The sequence below is a fragment of the Xenopus laevis genome, chromosome 1S, assembly GCF_017654675.1.
Source record: "Xenopus laevis strain J_2021 chromosome 1S, Xenopus_laevis_v10.1, whole genome shotgun sequence".
NCBI classification, from domain to species: Eukaryota; Metazoa; Chordata; class Amphibia; order Anura; family Pipidae; genus Xenopus; species Xenopus laevis.
This window is the reverse complement of record NC_054372.1, coordinates 185774361-185796888: the sequence shown is the minus strand read 5'-3', so window position 1 is coordinate 185796888 and position 22528 is coordinate 185774361. Positions and strand designations below refer to the sequence as shown.

The window sequence follows — 22528 nt, the reverse complement described above, 5'->3', positions numbered from 1 at the left end:
AACTAGGAAGAGGCAGCGTTGCAAGGGGTTTTAAAGGTTATTATAGTGACCAAAAATGGGTGAAACAATAGCACTACCGTGTCTGAGAGCTGCTCTGCCCATTATTACTTTGTTAAAAAACATGAATGTAGAAATAATACAGCATAAAGAACAATAAAGACTCTCGTGGCCTTTTGTTAAAATGTCCTAACAATAAAAGTGCACTCTCCCATGTTGACCTAATGCAATACATTCAAGTGCAAGGGTGGTTTTAATGACATAAGAAGTATATACAGTATATACTGAACTTATGCTAGGTGCAGCAATGGACCGACTGTTTCAAATTCCTTCTGTTAAGGTGGACTTAAGGTGGCCATACATGGGCAGATAAAGCTGCCGATATTGGTCGTTTGGACCGATTTGACAGCTTATCTGCCCGTGTATGGGGGCTTCCGACGGGTCTTCCCGATCGATATCTGGCCACGATATCGATTGGGAAGGTTTGATTTTTACCCGACCGACCCGTCGGAGCCCCTTGGCGCATCGTAATTCGATCGTTCGGCCATACGGCCAAACGTTCGAATTACCCCCGATATAGCCATGTAGTTAGTGGCATATCGGGCAAAGATCCACTCGTTTGGCGATGTCGCCAAACGAGCGGATCTTTGAGTCTATGGCCAGCTTTAGACGTAGAGACCCACTCGTTTGGCAATGTTGCCAAATGAGCGGATCTCTCCCCGATATGCCCACATTGAAGTGAGCAATATTGGGCTGATCTGATCGCTTCATAATGGATCCGATATGGGTGGTCGGATCTTGGGACTGCACAAAGGCACAGATGCGGCCGCAATCTGACGGGATTTTTTTAGCCTGCCTGATCGAGATCGATTGGGGAAGCCAGTCAGGTGGCCCACACATGGGCCAATAAACTGTCGATTCGGTCTGTCGGAAGATTTTATCGCCCCGTGTATGGGGGCCTTTAGTTGTGTCACACTGCTAATATCTGGGCAACCAGGAAAAAACAAATGTAAACTGCACAAAGGGCTCAAGGGGGTGCTGTGAGCAATTTTACATTACCTTGTTTAAATCTCCCAGACATACCAATCCTATAACACTGTAAAAATTAAAATAGGTTTCAGTAAATGTGTATATGTAAGAGATTGCATTTCTGGAATTCAGTTCTGGTCGAAAGTGCTTTACTCGCAGAATTAAAGTGCCGGCTGTACCACTTGGACCCAATCTCCTATGTAGACTTCCCTTTTAATTAAAATGGCTTCCAATCTGTGGATTAGACATGCGACAGCAACCTCAGGTCCCCTTCTAGGACAGCAGATCCATGGGATATGGCAGGAACTTGAATTTTACACTCCCAGAATTCTATGTATGCAAATGTATTTGAGGAACCACTACTAAAGTATAGGAGTAAAGTATAGGAGAAGGAATTTCTCTTTATAACTGTTTAACTGTAAATATTGCTTCTTGATAGTTTTATAGAACAGACCTAGATCCTTTTGTAAATGTATAAATACATCTATTTTTAATAGATAAATATGGATTCAACCAAAAAAAAAAAATTGAATTTAGATGTACAACTCGTTTGCACAATCCCTAGAATTGTTTTTGTACTATGAATATGTTAGTGTGGTTTTATGTTTGCGAATAATCATTGTCAGAGTTTCTATGGCACCTTTAGTTTTGTGAACATGTGTCGTTGCATATTCATCTTGTTTCGCAATAAATGATCTGGGTTATTGTAGTTCCTGGTTTTTCCATATTGTGGAATTCTGAAGGGAAACAAGGTCAGATTTTCAAAGTGAATTCGGGGAAACCTATAAAAGTTTGGTGTGTGAAGAGTGTCTTTCAAATTTTTATTTAGGTCATGCCTACTTTTTTCACCACTCCCCCTTGGTCACACCCACTTAAAGGGCATGTAAAGGCAAAAAATAAAATCCCATTTTTACTTTCTTTAATGAAAAAGAAACCTATCTCCAATATACTTTAATTAAAAAATATGTACCGTTTTTATAAGAAACCTGACTGTATGCAGTGAAATTCTCCCTTCATTTACTGCTGTGGATAGGAATTGTCAGACGGTCCCTAACTGCTGAGCAGGGAAACAATCATACTTATGAACAGCAGGGGGAGCCCCCACCTTACTTCCCAGCCATGCAGAACTCAAGCAGCTTTGTTTATGACGACCCCTAAGCAGCCCAGACCACACTGAGCATGTGCACAGTCTTAGTCTTGCAAAGATGTATAACAAAGTTACAAGATGGTGACCCCCTGAAGCCAACTTTGAAAGCATAAATTATTTGTTTGATTAGGCTTGTGTGCAGTAAGTTCATGTTTATTTTTAGTATACAAAATACAGCATTTCTAGCCTTATTCTATTTTAGACTTTACATGCCCTTTAAGGTGCAGGAAGGAAGCCTGTACAGGGACACCTTTATCTGGGGACCAAGTTCCTGAAATGGGGACTGATGGGATCTCTAGGTCAGTGTCACATGGAACACATTTGCCCACAACTATGAAAGGGGGATTTCTAATTGTCCTTTAAATGCACAGTAAAATATAAAGATACAGTTTATTAGGAAGGAAGACAGTGAGGTTACAAGAGGCAGAACATCAACAAATTTTTATTCTGGGAGAAGAGTGTTTGAATGCAGCAAATTTGATCAGATCAGAAGCAATTCTGTTTGCAAGTCCTTCGCTTTATCTTCCACTGGTGAAGACTCAAATACCCTTTTAGGAGAAGCTGCAGCCTGATTGGCCAAGAACAGAACTTCTGCACATGCAGTTATTTATCTTGGTATAGGGAATGACTAAAACAAAAGAAACTTCCAGAAACCAGGGTCTCATATATGTATGTTAGTGGCTCATCCACCTAGGAGGGCATTAAGAGGTGGGTGTGTTACATTTGTAATCTGTATGATCCTCTCGTGGGTTATAGGCCCACTTTATGCCCCAGTAAATAAGCATCCAACCTTAAAGAAGTAGTAACACCAAAAATGAAAGTGTTTTAAAGTAATGACAATATAATGTAGTGTTGCACTTTGATAGAAAAAAAAGTGTAGTCATGGGGACAAGCACTCATGCTGGAAAAAGGAGAAAAGGCACAGGATACACAGCAGATAACAGATAAGCTCTGTAGTGTACAATGGGTTTCCTTAGAACTTATCTGCTATCTTCTGTGTATCCTGTGCTTGAATGGCTGCCCCCATGGCTACACAGCAGCTTGTTTATATAAACTATAGTAGTACTTATCTGTTATCTACTGTGTATCCTGTGCTTGAATGGCTGCCCCCATGGCTACACAGCAGCTTGTTTATATAAACTATAGTAGTACTTATCTGTTATCTACTGTGTATCCTGTGCTTGAATGGCTGCCCTCATGGCTACACATCAGCTTGTTTATATAAACTATAGTAGTACTTATCTGTTATCTACTGTGTATCCTGTGCTTGAATGGCTGCCCCCATGGCTACACAGCAGCTTGTTTATATAAACTATAGTAGTACTTATCTGTTATCTACTGTGTATCCTGTGCTTGAATGGCTGCCCCTATGGCTGCACAGCAGCTTGTTTATATAAACTATAGTAGTACTTATCTGTTATCTACTGTGTATCCTGTGCTTGAATGGCTTGTAGCTTGGAGAGGAAAGCCAGTCTCACGAGGAAGGGAATGTCTACAAATATCTTCCATACTGAGTAATAATAACAAGCTAAGTGGCCAAGAGAAAGATCCACTCCCCTCTCCAATGGGTGACTACATGCGGTCGATAACCTCGTGACCCACCAGTATCATTTTTTCTTACACATGAACAATGACAGACACCACCCAGGAGTAACAAAAATATATTTATTATAACATGATTGTAAAATGTACACATGCGTGATTTAGACAAACATCAGTGTTTATAACGTTTAAACAGAGTCGTCATGACATTATGTATGTTCTAAGATGACCAGTAAAGGTAGTATTCTAGATCTTGGTATCCTGGACGTGAATGCTACATCATGCACTAATTGTCTACAATATATTAATTTACAGGCTAATAGTTCATAAATGCCCTCATGTATAATAAGCAGAATTAAAGTTCACTGGCCAGTAGTGTCCCTTGTAACTGCAGCACTAGTGCAAATAGAGATTTGCAGATAAGATGCACATGCAACGTACTGCTCTGCAAAGTAAAATAATGGTTAGAATCCACTTCTGTGCACACGGTTCATTCTTTCTTCCCATATCTGCATTTACAAGTGGGAAAAGTCATATTGTTGCTAATGAAACAGAGCAGTAAGATTGATATGATGGTCACTCATAAAGGCAAATAAACTAAAGCGAACGCGAACAATACAATATTTGCCCTGGTAAATTATCATCTATAGGTGTGTCGCGAGTGCCAGGAGGGTGGCAATTTAGACAGTTAAACAGGTCGAGATGACCCAGTCTCTTTTAGGGCTAGTCCACACGGGGAGATAGCCACGCGTTTGCGGTCGCGGCGACAAAGCGCCGCGCCAGTCGCCGCGACCGGCGCAGGCGACAGTTTTGTATGGGCGCCTATGTAAAAACGCCTGTGCTAACCACACGAGGCGATGCGCTTTTCAACAGTCGCCTGAAAATGCCTCGCCAGGCTTTTTCAGGCGACTGTTGAAAAGCGCATCGCCTCGTGTGGTTAGCACAGGCGTTTTTACATAGGCGCCCATACAAAACTGTCGCCTGCGCCGGTCGCGGCGCTTTGTCGCCGCGACCGCAAACGCGTGGCTATCTCCCCGTGTGGAATAGCAAAGTACTAGAAACAATGGACGGAGAGATTCTACATATACAGACCAAGGTCCAATCAAACCTCAAGTCTTCAGCATCAATTGGCAAGATATATCTTACCTTCTATACTGGTAAAACTATATATGGACATACCCTCTTTTTGCCTTATGAAATGAATTTGTCAGTGCTATTATCCTTGCAATCTCCTTCTCAAATGCCTAATTAATCAAAATACCTGCCTTGGTATCAGCAAGAGACAATAGGTTAGTGGTTCCCAAACTGAAGAGCTGTGGTTTGGATCAGTGGCATGGAAACTTAGTGTGAAGGGCAGTTATGGTGATGTTGAGGGAGAATGGACATTTGCTGTTTCTAAATACACCAGAAAGCCCAGCCTGAAGGTCACTTAGGGTGACATTTGGGATTGGAACTATGGTTAACCAACATTTTCCTACATCTGAACCCGTTTCATTAATTGAGAGGGAGCCAAACTAAAGGTTGGACCCTGAAGAGGAACCGTGGCCAAAACTAAGACCTTCAAGGAAGAGTGAACTTAAAAAAAACACTGCCCATATATTAAGAGGGTGGCAGCCTGCAAATCCACCACATTAATCCTTATTAGGAGGCTAACTGCCACATTCCCGGCATAGGTTTCTGCAACTCCAACCAACTCAAGAGCTTCTCAGACTGTGCTGCTGACCCCGTTAGAAGGACTCTAGCAATGGATAAGAGGGTGGAAGATGGCAGCTTTGGTTGCTGCTGAGGATCATCTAACAACAAACCTCAACAGTGTAGAAGATGAGGCACAGTGAGTACATACTGGTATGCTGGGATATAATACAGGGTTAGTGTCAGCAATAGAAAAATGTATAATCAGGGCTGTTCCAACACCAAATGTAAAAAATAATTTCATTCCTGCAGGCATAATCATGGTTTTTGTAGGATCCTTGTTGGAATGAACCATGACATGAGCTAATACCCAGCATGTATCCGCACTCCCAATATAATCAAGTTATACATCTGCAACTAATAGGATACAAGCCAGTGTGTTAGGTGCAGATTTATTAAGGTTCGAATGGTAAATTCGAATTCTCATATTTTTTTGTGTCAAAACTCACAAAGTCGAATTTAAAAACACCAACTCGAATGTATATTCGAATGGGAGATTTATGACACCTCGACCATGGAAACAGTTCTAATTTGAATATTGGTCGCCTAAAACCCGCCAAATACAATAGTCAAGTCAATAGCAGAGGTTCGTTGACCCATTTGAAGATGTTAATAGCCTTTTTGACATTCGAGTCTTTTTCGGAGGAAAATTCAATTCAAATTCGTTCGTGTTTGATTCAAATAAGAATCAAATTCTTGGGTCGTTCCCATTCGATCGTATTTTAGATGTTCAAATTCTTTCATAAATAACCTCCCAGTCGAGTTGTGAGTAGATTCGAATGTATTAAGAGTAATAATTCACATCAATTCAAAATGTGACCATTGATAAATCTGCCCCTTATTGTGCAAAGAAATCTTATTGGCTGTAACATTTTCCCTTCGGTCCTTTGGTGGCAAAAACACCCGTAAGAGGATCAAAAGCTTTCCAGATCCAACAGCCAAAGGGATTAAGCTATAAAAATATATACATACATTAAAGCGACACATAAAAACTTAAATTGGCTCAAAATTTAATAAAACATTAACAATTGGCTCAATATATTTTTTTTTTATACATTTAGGGAAATACTGCTTTAGCTTATGTGTACTTTTATATCAGAAATTCAATTTTTACATTCAAAACACAGTGGTTGGCTGTGCAATGCATTCGTTTGTATACATATATACAGGCTGTACAATTCTGTATGTACCCAAGATTCCCAATCTAGTCCCAGTTGTGAATGGGCTACAGCTCTAACCCGTTCTACTGATCTGTTTGAGGATTCTGGGAGCTGTAGTCCATACTACACATTGGAAATCACTGACCTATACATACCAGTCAGAGACTTTGCAGGCAGTATAATTTGCATTTCTAACACATATTCCTGTTCAATGATTGGCTGATATTGAAATACATTCACTTTGTATCAAGGGATAGAAAGGGCACCAATGCCGATGCCAGCCATTACTAGCAACATTTGCCCAGGTCTAGTATCCCATAACAACCAGATCAAATAGTCCCGGCATATGTATTTCCTGTTGATTTCTAGACGTATAGCAAAACTTGCACCTTTTATTACCTCCAATTATGTGGCCATACGTTGGCTGAACCTTCAAGGTATACAACTGAGGAACCTGTAGAACGTAAAACTGGCCCTACACAGGCGAGGTCTACTATTAAAATTCTCTTAGTTTGGGCCTACAGCCCGAATGGACGGATCTAAATGTAAGCGAAGAAGAGTTTCTACCTCCATCATCTTCTGACGTATGCTTGACCACAAGATACAATTTTAAGTTTTAGACATCATCACAGGATGATAAGTTGAAAATGACCTCTAAGATGACATACATGTCCTAAAAGTCAGGCACTATAGCTGAAATAGGCCAAACTATCCTATTAAATCTGACAATATTCAGCCATGCTTTATGGACAACATTAGAGGAGGCAGTATATGGTATAGTAGATATAACGTAAGTTCTGTAGTGGGACCTCCATGGAAGCCTGCATCAAAGAAAAGGTTTATGGACAACAGAGGAACATTAGAGGAGGCAGTATATGGTATAGTAGATATAACGTAAGTTCTGTAGTGGGGTCTCCATGGAAGCCTGCATCAAAGAAAAGGTTTATGGACAACAGAGGAACATTAGAGGAGGCAGTATATGGTATAGTAGCTATAAGGAAAGTACTGTAGTGGGGCCTCTATGGAAGTCAAAGAGAAGGTTCTTCAAAGAAGATGGAGCAATATTTGTCTGTTTTTGCTCAGGCACTTTCAAATGGGCAGCACAACACTTAGAAAGAGGATCGGATACAGACTGAAGGTCCAGCTAGAACTGGGTTCTGTGAGAAAGAAAAAATGCTGATGCAGAAAAATAAAATTCTACACTAAAGACCATTTATCAAAAATTGCAATCAAATGCACTTGTGATTTTGAGGCCAACTGTGGCAAAAATCATGCAATCATGACCATAGAAGGTGCAATGGGAATCGTCAGCATTGAAAGCAAGCTGAAAAATCACAATTTCTTTTTACAATTTTGTGCCATTTCACTCTTTATCAGAATGTCGGGTTGTAGATAATCAGTTGTTATTTCACAATAAATTTAAATGCAAATTCTTGATAAACGTGTTCCCAACAATGAAATGGGCGGACAAATTCTGAATAAATGGCATTTATATACAACTTTACATCTTTGGGAAATTACCGATGAAGCAATAAAAAAAATTAACTGTCGCCACGATTTGCTTTTCTTTTAACTGCAAAAATTAGAAAACGGGAAGCTAAAAAATTCCGCAATAAATAAAAATTAGTATTCAGCAACAGTTACTATAAAAATAAGGATTTGCTTTAAAGGAAAACTATACCCCCCAAACAATGTAGGTCTCTATTAAAAGATACTGAGTAAAACAGCTCATATGTAAAACCCTGCTTCATGTAAATGAACCATTAACATAATAATATACTTTTTTAGTAGTATGTGCCATTGGGTAATCATAAATAGAAAATTGCCATTTTAAAAAATAAGGGCCGCCCCCTGGGATCATACGATTCACTGTGCATACATACAAACCACATGTAAGGTCACATGAGCCAATTAACAGACAGAGTTCTGCCTTTTGCTTCCTCACTTCTTCCTGTTACAGTTAGTGTTGTAGTATTTCTGGTCAGGTGATCTCTGAGGCAGCACAGATAGAGTCACGAAATGGTGGTTCAAGGCAAGATATGTAAAAGGGCAATATTTATGTAAATATATATTCCAGTTTGGTAAGATTCTTTAATATGTCATTCAATTTGATATAAACTATCTGTTGCTTAAGTATTCAATTTGGGGGTATAGTTTTCCTTTAAACCGTAATTAGGAAGACTAAATAAATTGGGTCTTATTTATGAAATTTCTCACTATGTTACTTGCAACTAAGGCCAAGTCAAGCAGAGGAGATTCTTCAGATTCAACCCATGAGCATATCAGGATCTGATGAAGGAGGCTACAGTCTTACAAATGGCTGATTCCATAAGACAAAGTGAATACAAAAACAAAAACTCCAGGAGATGTTATCAACAACGGCAGTGTGTTTGCAGGGCAAGTAGACCACTTAGTGCACCAACACGCCTGTGGAAAGGCTAACTCGGTCACTGAATCAGTATAGACATTAAAAACTGTCCCAGGCTGAAATTTTCATTCAAAGGAGAAGAGAAACTTAAAGGAGAAGGAATGGCCAAAAGTTAGGCACCCCCAAGTGATTGTATTTACTTACCTGAAACCCCCGGCTGGTGCTCCCATCAGCAGAAAACTACACCAGTCCAAGGTTCTTCCAGCGAGTACCACAGAACGATCGCTTCTGAACTTTAACAAAGTAGATTATTTTGTTCTACTGCTCATCCATCTGCCTTGGGAAATTTGAAGAAAGAAGATGGAAGCCGATCGCTCTGTGGTGCTCCGTGGAAGAATCCCGGGCCAGTGCAGTTTTCTCCTGATAGGAGCACCGGCCTGGGGTTTCAGGTAAGTAAATACACTCACTTGGGGGTGCCTAACCTTTGGCACCCCCAAGTAAACTCAGCATTTCCTTCTCCTTTAAAGAGGCAACACAATCCAGTGTTAAAGTTACCCTTTACTATGATGAATGTAAATGTGTTTCACCTACTGTAATAAGAGGAGAGCCAGAGTGGAGTAGGAGCTAAGACACTAACAACTTGACACCCCCCAGTGATTCTACTTTTCCTTCTCCTTTAAAAAAAATATTCATAATCTAAACAAAGGCATGTGGCCCTCCATTGTACTACAATTCTGATCATCCCACCATTGCCTATCAATTGCCTTATTCATTGGGGTCACAGTAAGTCCAGCATAAGAGGCTATTTAACTAATGCTTTCAATTTTCATTGCTAGTTTACATTTTTTTATAGTTTACATTTTTTTTGTTTTGTTTGGAAGTCGATTTCAATTGCCCAGTGTATGAGTAACTATGAAGGATAATCCAATGTTAATACCACATTTTCCATGGCCTAATGTGGCTTTACTTAGAACGATGGCTACGGATGCAACGCAAATAAAATTATTTAAAAAACATAAAAAGCTAATTGAGACGACAATTCCAGGTGCTGGTCACCTCTTAAACACTCTTGTTCTTGTAATAGTTCAACTCCCAGCCTCTTGACTTTAGCTTGGAGGCTACGATCTCTATTTGCGCCAGTCACCCTTTCCCTGTTCTATTTGGTGATATTTTCCATTGAATTGGCTCGCTCTAACATTCGCTATAACCGCTTAATAAAACCAAAGTAGTGTTTCTTACAAAGAAAACAGAACCAAATACTTTCATGAATGCCCTGGTCACAAACCAGGAAGACCCATTACATTTTCACAGAAAAAAATCCAAAATAAGGAAACATGGACATGTCCAAACATAACATAAAATATGAACCCACTAGGGCTAATGTCTCATTTTCATTGATGGACCAGTACTGAGTTTGGGTGGCTCAGTTTTAAGAAACCGTCCACAGATCGGAGACTGCTACTGGCAAGTGTAAGACAAAGAACGGATCTCCAGTATGGATAAGGATACAGGAAGAAATACATTCTGCTCCTTTAATATTCACAGATGCCCTTTAGGGATGGATTTGTGAGCTAACCCGTTTCTATAAAGTTAGAAGAAGACCGTTGCTCCTTGCGTATCATTAGAAGAGACACGTCCTTCAATATTGACCTGAACGACAATCATGTCATTAGATTCCACATTCAGTCTTCTTGCTTGTTCTGAAAGAGTGATAAGGACCAACCTACAGGGGTGGGTTTTAGGTTGTCTATATCATCCACAGGAGGAATCAGGAAATGTCTGGAGGTAATGGAACAAGGGCTTCCAAAGGAAGCATTTTCACTATTACTTCCCAAAGATGTTGGGGAGTCTGTGGAACCAACAACCGAAGTGCTGGGATTTTCCTGAGGCCTGTAACCTGCAGCAAAATCTTCCTCTGTGGGAGGCTGCAGCTCCATATTCACAGTGTTAATTGCTAGCTGCATCTGTGGCTTGTAACCTGCACTGTCTTTAAAATTCCCGCCAAGTTCTTCTTCAGAATTTGCTTGTGGCTGGTTCATAGATTGGATATCAATGTACAGAACTTGGGAGGAGGCTGCAGACTCATCTAAAGCTGGGTTCCCTGTGTCCTCATTGGCAGAGGGTGGACAATAAGAGACGACAACATGATTTTCATCTTCTGTGTCCTCCTCTGGAGTCTCGTAATTTGGATCCTCAGTCACAGGAGAGTGCAGTTCTGTATCCAGTATCTTTGGGACGGTCGAGAAGAAGGTCTCCACCACTTCCACATTATTGGGGGTGCAAGGGTTCATTTCCAACGTTTTGATGCCTTTGTTGGCCTGAAAATAGACATATTACAATTACTTTACAATGACTCATGCAGAAGGCAATGCTAATCAACCACGCAAATTATACCATGCTGGATAGTGTAGGATTCACATACAATGAGGGGTGTTGACGTGGCACGTGAGCTTACATATATTGGCCAAAGTGTGGTACTAACATCTCGTTTTTTGTAATAATTATTTGTAAAGACATTTTTCTTTTTGTGTACAATTAACGGCTTTTTATCATTTATAGCAGATGGTTAACCCAGAATGTGGGTTAGCCACACAAGGGTGCTTCTAGCAGCTGGTCAACGCTACAGCACGGGTTAAACCGAGCACTGGCAATTTCTTTCTGTGTTTTGTATGCAGAATATTCTGACATATATAAACTTGTGGATGTGAGGTGTGATGGCAGGGTGGAACACACATTAAAAAAAAAATAGATTATGCATTCTCAACTAGCAATAGGCAATAGCTTATATTTTAACTAGTGAACATAGAAAATGAAGTTTCACTTGGCAGTTAGGAAGCAGGTAGTTAGGCAGAAGATTGTTAGGCAGGTTACCAACTCAACACCAAACAGATACTTAATGATATTGGTTTAAAATGTTACATTCCAACAAAGTTGGCACCTTTAAAAAGCAAGACACATGCAGTAGAGTTCTACATGGAACCAATTTGTTCAACCCGAACCGGGACCCACACCCGGACCCACATTCTAACCCGCTTGGACCGGACCCACAAGTACCTTATCCGCAACCCATCAAGAATTAGGAAGTGCTGTCATTGTAAACCGGAAGTGACATCATCGAATTAGGCGTGATCAGAAAAAAGGAGTAAAACTTGCTATTGAGAAGACCCGCGGCCCAACCCGCAGAACTGCCGACCCGCGTCTATACCCGCACCCGAAACTTCTACCTGCAACCTGCAGGTTACCTGCTTTTCGGGTAACCCGCGGGTACCCGACCTGTGGCAGGACTCGAACACGGGAGATTGAGTTTCATTTTATGTCACCAATCAGACAAAGGTCCAAATTGCTTCACATTGTTCATTCAGATCACACATTAGTGGTGATTATTATACAATCAGACATCAGCAAAGCCATAATATGGATACTGGAAACTAGTGAGTCAATGTCCAACAGGGTTTGACCAATTAGTTGATGGTTAGTCATAGCTCAATATGCAAAACTGCTGGATTACACTTATAATACCTACACTCATTTATCTTGTATAACAGGAATTGGCAATGTTGACTGTATGAATAACTTTAGTAAAAAGGCAACATATGAAGTAGGGGACCTACAGCTGTAACTAAGGACACATTACTGCATTCTCAAAGGCCATGAATCCATCAAAAGGGCCAACTCTGCTCTACACCAAGACAAACGGTATCCAGAAACGTTTCCTCCAATCCCCTGATGCCATGTAGAATGTTAATAAGCAGCTTTGCTAGAAAGATTACCTCATTCTGGAACTGCAAGGCCTTGCTGTTCTCTGGATTGGGAATATCTGGATAAAAGGTTTCCTTGATCCTATAGGGAAAAAAAAAATATATCAGAACAGCTGGGTTTTTCCAAGACAGTAATTTAAATGGGTTAAAAAGTAAATTATATAGGGTCTAATGCCCTCTTAATTCTAAGAAATGCCCTCTTAATTCTAAGAAATTAAAAGCCCATGATAATATGAAGGTGTAAGGCCACAAACTTACTACTCTTATACAGGCATGGTTCTCCAAAGAATGTGCTATTATTTTTTACAACTGGGGTGCGTTATGTTTTAATAATACTTACATTTCAAAGAGTCATTCCACACAAATGAGATCACAAAGAAATGATTAAAGCAAATGGCATCACTAAACATCATTTCAGGGTAGACTTGTGTACTGTACAGTGCTGTTAATATAAACCTTCCATGGCCTTATAGAGGACCAGGCCACCAACTTCTAATGTATTTTACAATATATGGAAGTAGTGGGTTAATTTAGAAATATGAATCACTGTCTGAGTTTAAAGGAGAAGGAAAGCTACCGAAGCAATTTATTGCCAATAGATTAGCCACAATAGTGCAAGCTATAACACTATATTTATTCCGCAGAATGCTTTACCATACCTCAGTAAAAAGCTCTAGAAACTCTCTCTGTTTGTTTAGGATAGCAGCTGCCATATTAGCTTGCTGTGACATCACTTCCTGCCTGAGTCTCTCCCTGATCACTCATAGCTCTGGGCTCAGATTACAGCAGGGGGGGGGGAGTTAGAGAGGAGCAAACTGAACATGCTCAAGCCCAAGCCCTAGAGGTTTAATCTGAAAACAGGAAGTCTGATACAGAAGCCCATGAGTACACAATAGAAGGAAAGAAATGTGGTGTTTCTTTTGACAGAGGACTCAGAGCAGCATTACTTTGAGGGGTTACTGGTGTATTTATATAGACCTTTCTGATAAAGCTTACTTAGTTTTAGCCTTTCCTTCTCCTTTAAGAAGTTACTTGTTATATCCTTCTCTTTAGCAGAGAAAATAAAAATAACCAAAAAATTGTATCACTCTCCCTAACACGGTACAGGTACGGGACCGGTTATCCAGAATGCTGTAAACAGTGTAATTTAGAAATAAAAACTACATCATAAAAATCATGACAGAATCCCTTTAAAAAAGAATTCCTTTTTCTCTCTGTAATAATAAAACAGTATCTTGTACTTGATCCCAACTAAGATATAATTAATCCTTATTGGAAGCAAAACCAGCCTATTGGGTTTGTTTAATGTTTATGTGATTTTCTAGTAGACTTTAAGTATGGAGATCCAAATTACTATACAAATACTCTGGATAATAGGTCCCATACCTGTAGTGCTAAAATTATTACTGCTGTGATGAATTTTTGGGTTTCTGATAATACCAATTAGCACTGAAATCATGTCCCCTCTATACACTCACCATTCCCTCTTCTGGTAACATATGGTACTTGCCACTATGCCAAGAACAACGGCTACCACAATCGGGATGAGGATGGCAAGGATGAGACCAAGAGCTAAGGAGGGGAAAAAAGGGTTAATTAGAATTCTTAATGGCTCTTTCTAGGTAAACATAAACAGGTTCATTAGGCAGAAATACCAAATATGCACGTGAGTGTGTGTATATGAACTTAATAACTAGGGATGCCCAGAATCCACTATTTTGGATTCGGCCGAACCCCCGAATCCTTCGCAAAAGATTCGGCTGAATACTGAACCGAATCAGAACCCTAATTTGCATATGCAAATTAGGGGTGGGAAGAGGAAAACGTTTTTTACTTCCTTGTTTTGGAACAAAAACTCACGCGGTTTCCCTTCCCGCCAGTAATTTGCATATGCAAATTAGGATTCAGATTCTGTTCTGCCAAGCACAAGGATTCCGAATCCGAATCCTGCTGAAAAAGGCCGAAACCTGGCCGAATCCCGAACCGAATCCTGGATTCGGTGCATCTCTATTACTAAAACACGGCAAATAATTACTAAAAAGTCAATAATTATTATAAAAGGGGCATTATGTATACCCTTCAGTATGGGAGCAGCAAACATCTGCGTGTATGACTTTATTACCAATTCTCTGTTTAATTTAGAACAGGGGTGTCCAACCCGCGGCCCAGGATGGATATGAATTCGGCCCAGCTTGAACTTCAGCCAATCCAGGAAACGTTATGTTGCAATGTCACACACAGAGAGCATATGAGAGCGTATGTATGCGGTTGCTAATTGTGTGCATGTGTGGTTTAAAAGTTACACGGGGTGTGCGGTGTGTGGCTTTCTAGAGCAGGAAAAGTGGTTAAGAAGTGAGCGTTCGGTTACTTGCAAAGGCAGGTAAGCATTCTTCAGCTATTCTAGGGATATATGCAGCACCTACATTTGTGAGCAACTTTTTTCAAGAATGAACACACTTAGGGGGTTATTTACTAAACTCCGAATTCTTTTGGACTTTTAAAAAATCACGAATTTTATATATTATAGGGGGGCTTCCTTTCCTAGCAGATGAATTAGAGCTCACTTAAATAACTGATTCCAGTACAAACAAAATCTAACAAAATAACTGCGCAAATTCTGCATGTAGAGAGACATATTAATAGACATATGATTTTAATAGAGTGAGCTCTAATACATCTTCTAGGAAAAAGGAGCCCCCTATAAGATATATTGGATCTAACTGTCAATGATTATCTGACACCCAACTCCTGCATGAAGACAGAATGAGGAGAAACAGATGCTGAGAGAGGAATAGTGAATATAAACTTGATTATTTTAGAAACAATACAGAATTTTTAATTGATTGTATTTAGAAAGTTTCTTATTTCGGTATGCTGAAGTTTATATTAAATTTTAATTTTTGCTATAGTTCCCCTTTAAAGCAAACAAAATGCCCCTGTCCAACTTTTACAACTCTGGATGACGTCACTTTTTATAAAAGGAGAAAAAAAGAAACACTATGGACCAGACATTTTTTACACATGGCCATCGGGGTGGCGCAGGTATGATGGCAGATTCTTGAAAAGGTGGTGGCAAAACAGGGACAGAATATCAAAAGAGTATTGCTCCAGAAAGAATGCTATTGGATATGGCATCCCAAGGGACTTAATGAGGAGTTTAACATGTGTTGTTTCCTGTAATTTATTCTATGGGTTAACCATATTGGCTTTATTTTTTGCAGATGACAGGGACAGGTATGAAAGCCCTTTGACCTCTTCATTTAGGGTAAGAATGGTTATTATTTGAATTTCACTACTCATCATGTTTGATCTTGTATGTTTCATTTCTTTGTACCATCTTTTGTCAAGTAAATATATTTATAATGTACAGGGTTTTTTTCAGACTTTTTGCGTTTCAATAACTTTTTTTTTGTTATTATGTTAAGAACTTGAGTTACTTGGACTTCCATTTATTTCTGGATTAATCACTTTGTGATTGATGGACTTGAATTAATTTTACTTTGGGGCTAATTTGGACTTTAGCTAATTAAAGGGGTGGTTTACCATTGAGGTAACTTTTAGTATGGTATAGAATGTTCATAGCTACTTTGCAATTGGTCTTCATTATTTATGTTATACTTTTTTTGAGTTCTTTGCCTTTTTCTTCTGATCCTTTCCAGCTTTCAAATAGGGGTCACTGACCCCATCTAAAAACAACTGCTCTGTAAGACTACAGATTTATGGTTATTGCTTCTTTCCATTACTCATCTTTCGGTTCAGGCCTCTCCTATTCGTATTCCAGTCTCTTATTCAAACCAGTGCATGGTTGCTAGGGTAATTTGGACCCTAGCAAACAGATTGCTGAAATTGCAAACTGGGGAGCTGCTGGATAAAAAGCTAAATAACTCAAACACCACAAATAATAAAAAAATGAAAATCAACTGCAAATTGTCTCAGAATATCACTCTCTACATTATACTAAAAGGTAATTTCAAGGTGAACAACCCCTTTGATGAATACTAATTGATACGATTGTTTTGCCTTATATTTACCACTAATCTGTCCATATGCTTGACAAAGGGGCGCGTCCCCGAAACGTTGCACTTCCACATTAAACAAAGCAAGCAAAGTTTCATCTTGCTTGCAAGCATAGGATCCTTTTTCTTTTCCAATGCTGAACCTCTACCATTGAGCACCAGCAGTGGCGTAACTAGATGTTACTGGGCCCCAAGCAAAATAATTTTAGGGCTCCCAAAATATCCAGTGGTTGCCCTGTATTAACAATATATATTAAAATTCCTAATTAATTAGATCCTTATGGGGCCCCCTATGCCTCTTGGGCCCCCCTGCAGCCGCAGGGTCTGCTTCCTCTGTAGTTACGCCCCTGAGCAGCAGACTTATCTAGTGAAAGAAGGCAAGGGTGTGTGAGAGCCTGTTGTGTTGCATCCTTACCATTGTCATTGGTCACAACACTGGACGATTTAATGGGTCCATTCCCAGCTCCGGTGTAGGCCAGCAGCCCCAAGCGATAACTTGTCCCACTCTGTAGGTCTTGTATCTTCAGCATACGGACTGCTGGGTTAGTGATGTTGAACTTTTTATTTTTGCTATCTGTGTGATCAGCTTTAAGGCAAAAGGGGAGAATAACGGTCAATAATATGTAACAAACTAGTAGTAGTACTACTGAACTACTACTACCATACTAAGGCTGTACTACTACATGAGTTTAACATTGTTTTCACGTGAATATGATCAAGTGTGACTCCGTTCTACAACCAACATCAAAACACATTGAAGAATATGGTTTCTGAACACATTAACTAGGCCTGGTGGAGCAGAAACCATTCCATCACATTGTGCCTACGTGACTGATAAAAGCGCATGTGATATTCACCAAAATCGATGAAGCTGGAAGAAGGTGTGGAGTTTTCCTGCTTCACGATATACACAATGTGGCCGTGTAGGAACCCTCGCAGATCCTCCTCAGGCATCCCTTCCCATTTCACATAGATGGAGTCTGAAGTGGTTTCCACAACAGTAAAATTTGGTGCTACTCTCGGTGCTGTGATAAGGGAGAAAGGATTAAAATGGACTGGAAGAAAACACGCAAAGTCCCCAATCACTGGACGAGGTATATTTATATAAACATGAGATAAACCCAAGGACGTGGTCTCCGAACTCTTCAGCAAGGCGCAAAAAACATTGTAATTTAAAGGAGAACTAAACCCCCTTTCTAATAAAAAAAACCCTACCCTCCATAGTCCACCTCCCTGCTCCATCCGCACAGGAGTTAACACAAGTAAATACCCCTAAGCCGGTAATTACCCCTTGTTGCAGAGTCAGTGCAGCGGAGCTCACAGGGGCCATCTTTAGCTGCTTCGGTAATCTCAGTAAGGAAGCTCACTCATTTTGGAATTTATCATCAGAGCATGCGCAGTTGGAGAATTTTGTTGGTTCGCTACTAAAGCTGAAAGTGACGAAAATTACCCAGGCGCCGGAAAAAGACCCGAAGGTTACCGAAGCGGCTAAAGATGGCCCCTGTGAGCTCCGGGGCTCAGGGGTATTTACTTGTATTAACTCCTGTGCGGGGGGAGCAGTGAGGTGGACTATGGAGGGAAGGAGTTTTTATTAGAAAGGGGATTTAGTTCTCCTTTAAAGTGTTTCATTCATCCCTGTGCTGTGTATAAGACTCTGTGTTTACACATAAACCAAGAACATACGTACATGCTAGGTTTAGGGTTGCCAATTTTTTTTTTTTTTTGCGAAAACGGGCAAAGGGATGGGCCAGTGATGTAGGGGGGCGGACTGATGATGTCGAGTGCGGGACAGTAACATCAGGGGCGGGGTGGGTGACGTCAGGGGCAGGATAATGACACGGCAATCAGCAATTGGCTGATCGACATGTCATTCACTTCAATGTCCGGATTTCCTAATTTGAAAATTCAGACAGGAACTTTTCACCTGGGCAGACGGTGAAATCTGGACAGCCGCCTTTTCCTAACATTTTTACAAACTGGTGGGGGGCGGGAACAAAAATGGGTGGATCGTGATGTAAAAGGGGGGGAGCCATGACGTAGGGGGCCAAGGGGTCTTTTAAGGGTATTACAAATATACATGGCAACCCTAGCTAGGTGTTACATCTGCCAATGCAAGGGCAGCGTTGTGCCTTTTGCTCCCACACTTCCTGTTACAGTGAGACCCTGCATTACTTCCTGTCAGGTGATCTCAGATGTACACACAATATCTCAAAATGGTGACAAGCCGATAAAGAAGCCAGTGTTTTTGTCTGGAGGAATCTGTACATTTGAATGAACTTACTTAGCTCTGCTGTGTAGCCAGTGACTCTCTTTAGTAGCCGGTGCTGATTATCATTGCAGGCAAATACTGTTATGTTATGCCTCACACCAACAGGGAACTGATCTGGGAATAAAATCACAATAGGCCTTTAATACAAGACCATCAATCACATTTTTTTTTTTATTTAAAGGGGATAAAAACTCGTTGGTTTAGGGATTCCTTTGTTTATTTTTTTACCTAATCATGAGATATCCATTCCAGTAGCCATTGGACCTGGCCACCCCAACTCTAAAGCTGCCAAAATTAAACTGGTTCTCGGCTACATATCTACCCACCATAAGAAAAGTAGACAGGGCACATAAATGTGATGTCACTAAGGCGATATAAGTATAAACTTTTCTAATTAGGCCATACTCTTCAGCTACATTCTCTTTCTTTCTGCGCAGGGCCAGATAACCTAACTAGCCCCTAGAACAGTAACATCAAAAATGTAATTGTTTTAAAGTAATAAAAATATAATGCAGTGTTGCCCTGCACTGATAAAACTGGTGTGTTTGCTTCAGAAACTCTACTATTGTTTATATAAATAAGCTGCTGTGTAGCAATGGGGGCAGCCATTCAAGCACAGGATACACAGTAGATAACAGATAAGTACTACTATAGTTTATATAAACAAGCTGCTGTGTAGCAATGGGGGCAGCCATTCAAAGGAGAAAAGGCTCAGGTTACACAGCAGATTAGCTCTGTAGAAAATAATGTTATCTGTTATCCACTATTTAAACTGTGCCATATAGCTTTTTTTCTATTTCCGCCATTGCTACACAGCAGCTTGTTTATATAAACTATAGTAGTGTTTCTGAAGCAAACACAGCAGTTTTACCAGTGCAGGGCAACAGAACATTATATTGTCATTACTTTCATTACTCCCCCCATTACTCTGTACCTGATCTAATGAAACAGCTGTTGGAATTAAAGCGTTTCCACATTAGCGCTGAGGTGTCCAAAGGAGACGATGGCTTCCACTGCACGACATAGCCGCAAGAAGCATTCTCATCAAGCTGCCAAGTGATGTTAATTCCTTTTGCGTCTCCAACAGCGAGTTCAGCAACAGCATCTTCTACATGAGAAATGAAGTAACATTTAGTGCAATAAAGGAAATTGTAGCTAGGGATGCATCGAATCCACTATTTCAGATTCAGCCGAACCCCCGAATCCTTCGCAATAGATTCTGCTGAATACCGAACTGAATCCTAATTTGCATATGCAAATTAGGGGTGGGAAGGGGAAAACATTTTTTACTTTCTTGTTTTGTGGCAAAAAGTCACGCGATTTCCCTCCCCTCATTTGCATATGCAAATTAGGATTTAGATTCGGTTCGGCAGAAAGATTCGCCGAAACCAAATCCAGCTAAAAAAGGCCGAATCCTGGATTCGGTGCATCCCTAATTGTAGCCTTGTTCCTGGTTATCAAGGTCCCTTCCCCTTACAATTGGGCTATCATTCCTGATATATTACAACAAGAGAGATGATACAGCTTGATCTCTGGGTGGCTGAAAGAGAACTGACATTATGCCAGGTACATGGTAAGCACATGCAAATGCAGGGCCAGTGCATGCCCATATCAAAATATCAAATATATTAAACAAGGGTCCTGGTTCTCAGGCATTCAGGACATGAATATGCACTGGCACCAAATTTGCAATCAAATTCTAAGAAATGTCTATACTCACAAGGGATTAAGGATAAAGCCTAGCTGGTCATGTTTTTGTCACCGAATGTACTTTCCTCCCCACCCATAGAGAAGGTTGCATCATTCTCCTTTTAATTTATAAAAGGAATCTAGTGGCAGTGACAACACAGACCAAAATGGAGCTGTCGATTTTTCATAAAGGATAACAAAAGCCAATTATAAAACGTAGGCCCCCGCAGATGCTTCCCAACTTCTCTTTGATCAACATCTCACAGGACGGCCCAATACTGCTCCATCTTATCTAGTTGTCTTGTTCTTAAGGAAGAACTAAAACTTAAAAAACGAATATGGCTAGAAATGCCTTATCTAGGCAGAGACACTCTGTCAGATCCGGGGAGATTAGTCGCCCGGCGACAAATCTCCTCTTCTTCGGGGCTACTAATCTCCCCGAACTACTTCTCCTGCCTTCCCACCGGCTAGAATGTAAATGACCAGTGGGATGGCACTTGGAGCAATTCATTTTCCGAAGTCGCCCACTTTACCTTCTAGCCGGTGGTATGCAGGGGAAGCAGTTTGGGGAGATTAGTTGCCCCGAAGAAGAGGAGATTTGTCGCAGGGCGACTAATCTCCCCGAATCTGACTGTGGGTCTCTGCCCTGAAGGTCCCACATCTGTACAACAGTAATGATTCAGGCCTTCAAATTTGTGCCCAGGATCCCCTCCAACTTGTTTAGGAGTGTCAGAGGTACTGCATATGTTCAGTGTGTTCTGGGCAGCTTTTGAGAAGCTAAGCCTAGGGAGCATTGGAAATTACCAAGTTTGCCTGTGATAGAAACTGTTGCTACAGAGCATGAGTAATGATATATATATATATATATATATATATATATATATATATATATATATATATATATATATATATATATATATATATATATATATATATATATATATATATATATATATATATTTATCGTCATTGCTTACATCTGTGTTCTGACAGGGTTAAATATTTTGAAGATAAACCCTAGGACAGAGAGTGCTGGAAACTCACCACCCTCACGGCAGAGAGGCAGAGAGCCTGGCATTGTTCTAGCACAGGGATCCCCAACCAGTAGCTCGTGAGCAACATGTTGCTCTCCAACCCCTTGGATGTTGCTCTCAGTGGCCTCAAAGCAGGTGCTTATTTTTGAATTTCAAGCTTGAAAGCTAATTTTAATTGCATAAAACCGAAGTATAGTACCAAGTACAGCCTGTTGTAGGCTGCCAGTCCACACAGGGGCTACCAAATAGCCAATCACAGCCCTTATTTGGCACCCCAAGGAACTTTTTCATGATTGTGTTGCTCCCCAACTCTTTTTACGTTTGAATGTGGCTCACGGGTTAAAAAGGTTGGGGACCCCTGTTCTAGCACAAACAGAACGTTGAACTATACCTGCCTACATAAAAAGATTATCTCTGAGCGCATGAACGTACCATTTGGCAGCTGCACAGTTGTTATCCTTGAAGGTGGAGATAATCCTGCAGCGTTAACGGCCACTACAGTAATTTCATAATCCCCATTATCGCTGCTGTTGAGTTTAATCTGTGTCCAGTTGAGAGCCGCTGGCAATTCAATTTTTTGAGGTTCCATAGGGCTGCCGAGCAAACGCCAAGACACGTTGTAGGAATGTATCTTTCCATTGGCCTCAGTGATTGGTAAAGGCTTTAAATAAAATGTAAATATACCATTACAAAATATATGTGATAAAATATGCTTATTTTTATTGTTAGGGCAGAGACACGCTCAGATTCGGGGAGATTAGTCGCCCCAATTGCCTTCCTGCCGGCTTGAATGTAAATCGCCGGCGGGATGGCACTCGTAGCGCTTC

The 22528-nt window shown here is 40.4% G+C and overlaps 1 protein-coding gene across 1 annotated transcript in view; it reads right to left on the bottom strand.

The window, feature by feature from the left end:
- Window positions 1-8745: 8745 nt before the first annotated feature.
- lifr.S (LIF receptor subunit alpha S homeolog) overlaps window positions 8746-22528 on the bottom strand; it is an 86370-nt gene continuing 72587 nt past the window's right edge. The window contains exons 13-20 of the mRNA XM_018244514.2: window positions 22134-22362; window positions 19913-20086; window positions 18991-19092; window positions 17567-17734; window positions 17125-17295; window positions 14172-14265; window positions 12706-12775; window positions 8746-11253 (exon numbers count right to left, since the gene is read on the bottom strand). Coding sequence (XP_018100003.1) covers window positions 10618-11253; window positions 12706-12775; window positions 14172-14265; window positions 17125-17295; window positions 17567-17734; window positions 18991-19092; window positions 19913-20086; window positions 22134-22362 — 1644 coding nt within the window. The 3' untranslated portion in view covers window positions 8746-10617. The remainder of the gene's footprint in view (window positions 11254-12705; window positions 12776-14171; window positions 14266-17124; window positions 17296-17566; window positions 17735-18990; window positions 19093-19912; window positions 20087-22133; window positions 22363-22528) is intronic.